Raw genomic sequence first — 4803 nt, forward strand, 5'->3', positions numbered from 1 at the left:
GAAAAAACTAAATATAAAAGGGAAATTAATTAACAAGTTTTTAGGTCTCTACGAAATTGCCCCTCCCAAGGATTATTTGTGAAGACATGTCTTTTGGAAACTTTTCCAACCAAAAAAAAAAAAACTCTTTTTTCCTTTGACAACAAAACAAGTATATTGGCATTTTCATAACAATAAACAGAGTACGACAAATTAATCAACTCATGCATTTACGAAACCTTGTCCTATTACCAATTATTTCTACACAAGTAATGAAAATGTAACTGAATTAGATAACAAAAGGCAAGAACCATGGAACTCATTTCCCTTTATCAATCAATCCCTCCACTGCTTCTTCATCAAAGAATCTCGTGAATGGATTGCTTTTCCTTCATATCTCGCTTCAGAACAACACTAGTATCTCTTTTACTAAACATTTCTTTCCTTTTCTTTCTTGTATTCTACATCACAACCAATGTTCTTGAGAAACCAAGTTTTAAGCTTTCCAATTCCATCTTATTTGAAGCTCAAGGCTCTCATGACTGTTCAGGCGTTCGTAACTTCACTGATTACAAGTCCCAGTGTGCTTACGTGAAATCATTCGACTGTTCAGGAAAAGGTTACATTGATTACCTTCAGATTTTCTACTGCAGTTTAGGCCAGTTTCCTGTGCTGGGATACACTTTGCTTCTTTTATGGCTTCTTCTTCTGTTCTATGTAATTGGAAATACAACAGCGGACTACTTTTGTCCTTCGGTCGAAAGCTTATCCCGAGTTCTGAAGCTTTCACCAACTATAGCTGGTACAACTCTGCTTCCTTTAGGCAATGGTGCAAACGACGTTTTCGCAAGCTTCATTTCTTTCGCGCAATCCCACGATTCTGATGTGGGAATCAACACAGTTCTTGGTGGGGCATTTTTCATCTCATGCTTTGTTGTTGGAATTGTTAGCATGTCAATTTCATCTCGTCAGGTAGCTGTTGATGAAGCCAGCTTCATCAGAGATGTCCTGTTTCTTATTTTCTCCCTTGTATCCCTCCTGATGATCATTATTTCTGGAGAAATAAATTTGTGGGTTGCAACCGGTTACGTTTCCATCTATGTCCTGTATATTATGGTGGTCTCAGCAATGCAATTTTTCTGTGGAAAGAAAGAGATGATTGTCAATCCTCCTGCCATTATTCCTCCATCCTCGCGGAGTAATTTCTTGGCACTTAACTCTGATGAATCTTGCGGCATGTATGCTCCTCTGATTGGACCTATGGATGAGGAAAAGAATGAATCACAGTCACAGCTGAAAGATGCTCTTGATCAACTCTCTAATGGGAGTGAATCGAGATCGACAGCTTGTCGTTTCCTGCTCTTGTTTCTCTATGTTTTGGAGTTACCTCTGCAGTTACCTAGACAAATTACAATTCCAACGGTTTCTGAGGAAAAATGGTCCAAAGCTTTTGCTGTAACTTCAGCAACATTAGCACCTATTTTCTTAGCACTCATTTGGAAACCTCAGATAATCAGTTCAACTATAAGCTTAGCCATTTTCATGAGTGCAGCTCTTCTTGGGATTATACTGGGGACACTTGCATTTGCATTCACTAAGAAGTCAGGCCCGCCAAAGGACTGCTTATTCCCTTGGCTTGCAGGAGGATTCTTGATGAGTATAGCTTGGACATATCTTATTGCAGAGGAACTGGTTTGTTTGCTGGTATCATTTGGCACTATTTTGGGAATAAACCCTTCAATCTTGGGACTTACTGTCCTTGCTTGGGGAAATTCAGCAGGGGATTTGATATCAAATCTTGCTATGGCATTAAAAGGAGGACCTGATGGGGTACAAATGGCAATATCAGGTTGTTATGCAGGGCCATTGTTTAATAACCTGATTGGTTTGGGACTATCACTCATTTTTGCCTCATGGTCTCAGTATCCATCTTCTTATGTGATTCCAAAAGATCCTTATCTTTATGAAACTGTGGGATTTTTTATTGCTGGCCTGCTTTGGGCTATCGTGATATTGCTCAACAGGAAAATGAAGTTGGATAGGTCCTTAGGTGGAGGTCTTGTGGCCATATACTTATGTTTTATATTCCTAAGACTAGCAAAGGCTCTGGGATTACCAAAACTTGGGGGCTCTTTACTAGAAAATTGAAAGAGCTTTACAAGCATTGGTTTTGATCTTTAGAGATTTTCAAGCATTGGTTTTGGTCTTAGAGCTTTTCAAGCGTTGGTTTTGTTGTAAATTAAATAAAGCAGTAAATTTTCTCTTGTCCTAAAAGTAAAGGTAGGAAGGCAAATGCGTGTAAATACGTTAAAAAACCGCAGCCTAGCAAATGTACTATATGCTTGCCCCAGAGGAGCACCTCACAAGTGATTTCGCTGTCCAAGTACTTGCTTCCTTTGAGGCAAGGACCACAAAATTAGCATCCATTGTTTTCTTGCCTTTTTCACTTTCAATTTTTCAAAGAGCCAAAAATTTATAGGGATAATCATGATTTTCACTTTTACTGGATTTACACAATATATTAAAATGCCTTTGGATTGAAACAATTATAGTTTTACTTATTCCTTGTGAGGTACATGATCGAAGATGAAAATTAGGTGATGGATTCATGTTACGAAAAAGAGTTTGTTTTAATGGTAAATATAGAAAAAAAAAATAGCAGAGTTACAAGGTGATTTTGAAAGTTACAAGCACTTCATAGCCTTTAATCTTATTAGAAAAAAAAAACTTTTTCCTAGCAGAAAGAGTTGGGATTTAATCTTTACTTGCATAACCTATCAAATCTAACATTATTTTCTTACCATTATCCATAAAATTTTACCATATCCATCCCCTATTTTTAGACGCTTAAACGGTTATCTGAAAACTAACTCGATTTATCAAAAAAGAAAAATCTCGATCAAGAGTAGCATTTAAATTTGCATGTGTTTGTAGCATTTAAAATCACAATAATACCACCAGAATTCATGAATTTGCTAGGTGAGGGTCTACAAAATATGGGAGTTTACGCGAATTTGTAGTCCAAATTTTATGCCGAAGTATAGTAAAAAACTGCAAAAGCTACTTAAGGATCTTCTCCAACAATTGTGCTTTGACTTCGATATTGTGCCCTGAGCAACATGCTTGATTTACTGATGAGAATGTAACCATAAGGATGTCTAGGTCCAAGTATCATTTGCGATTACAATGAAAAAAAATGTAGGACAAAGATAGCTGAATGAGACAAGGAGAAGTGATAGTCGAAACGTCAATTGTAAATGTTTTCGAGGGGAGATTAGACATATAATGAACTTCATATGCAAAAATTATTACTACTAGCGGGCATTTGCAGCACCAGTATTGATATTTAAATAACAAACTTCATATGCAAAAATATATGATTTGAAATCATTTTTTGGCATTTATTAATCTTCATAGGACTTGTGTTATCTTAGAAAAGTCTGATACGAATACCCAAGTTTTACGCAGAATGACGTGATGCAGACCAACTTTGTCCTTAACGAAGAGCTCTTAGTTTTCAATTATCGGGTAGCACGGAAGGTTTTGATAGGAATGTCCAAGTTGAACTCAAATTCCTAGCTACCGTGACCAAATACACTCAACTTGTATTGTCAAGGACCCTACTTTGTTTTTTTTTTTTTTTTAAAGTAAATAAAAGTTTCAACAGGTTTAACTCAAATCAGTCATAACATATCTCCGAAATTATAGGTCACTTATAAGGTTTCTTATCAATCGTCCACAAATACGGTTTTCATATCCGTTTTTTTTTATAGATCATCTACAAATACGGTATTCATATCAATTTTCACATTGATAGTGAGATTCGAATATATGATTTTTGATCTTTAATGAGGAAATCGTTCATCCTTACTAATTGAGTCAATTTATATTACAAAAACCTTACTTCTATTCCACCGTATGGCTCTTTGAGAACTATTTCCAGACCATTAAATGAACTCCGTCTGGTTGTTTCAAAATCTAAGATGGTCCAAATGGACACCCTTGGATTTTCCTTTTCTTTTAAATTTGTTCATCCAACAAGTTGGGCCAGAGGTAATATTACATCTGAATGTCTGAAAAAATTCAGATTCAGCACTTTTTTATGTTATCAAACAGACCCTGAGTGAGTTTCGTAATAATCTGAAAAGGAGGTGGTTGATGGGTTTTTCGTTAATAAAGACCCCGCTCCTAGTTTGGTCGGAGGATCTTGGGCTCGTTGATAACGTCTCTGTAGTAGCGGATCGCAGTTGCCAGTTAGTACAAGTAGAATCAAATTCTAGAGTGACAAAAAAAAAAATTTCTGGAGTGACTATTCTCCTACTATATCATATGACGGCTTATCACAATTTTTTAACTTGGTGGGAAAAATCATGAAATTTCTTAATCATAGATGGCAGCGTATGCATTATTTTTTTTAGGTGGCAGAGCATGCTATCTCACTATGTTTTTATGTATGTCTTAAATTTAGGGTTTATTGTTGTGTCTTAATTATTTATGTTTAATACATGGTATTTTTATCTTAGCAATTGTTGTGTTATTTTAATTAATTAGATAAAGTCCTTAGAATTAACTATATCTGGATTAATCTGATCATAAAGTATCATGATAATGAGATACATTAAGTATGGTTTATTCTTAAAGATATCTAATCATCATAATATTAATAGATTGGACACCATTAATATAGAAAGACTAGTACATACTATGTTTCTTCCTTTTGAAATACATAGTAGATCTCGTTTAATATAATGTAGAGACATCAAACCTTGTTATGTGAGTGCTTAATAAGACAATCAAATTCATTAAATTGATCCATTTGGAAAT

The 4803-nt window shown here is 35.3% G+C and overlaps 1 protein-coding gene across 1 annotated transcript; it reads left to right on the plus strand.

Annotated features, from left to right (window-relative positions):
• The first annotated feature begins 265 nt into the window (after window positions 1–265).
• LOC113773401 (cation/calcium exchanger 1-like) lies at window positions 266–2243 on the plus strand. Its single transcript, XM_027318041.1, has one exon. It carries the CDS (start codon window positions 355–357, stop codon window positions 2125–2127), a length of 1773 nt encoding a protein of 590 aa, XP_027173842.1. The 5' UTR covers window positions 266–354; the 3' UTR covers window positions 2128–2243.
• Window positions 2244–4803: the final 2560 nt, after the last annotated feature.

This window comes from Coffea eugenioides, chromosome 6 (genome assembly GCF_003713205.1).
Source record: "Coffea eugenioides isolate CCC68of chromosome 6, Ceug_1.0, whole genome shotgun sequence".
Classification (NCBI taxonomy): domain Eukaryota; kingdom Viridiplantae; phylum Streptophyta; class Magnoliopsida; order Gentianales; family Rubiaceae; genus Coffea; species Coffea eugenioides.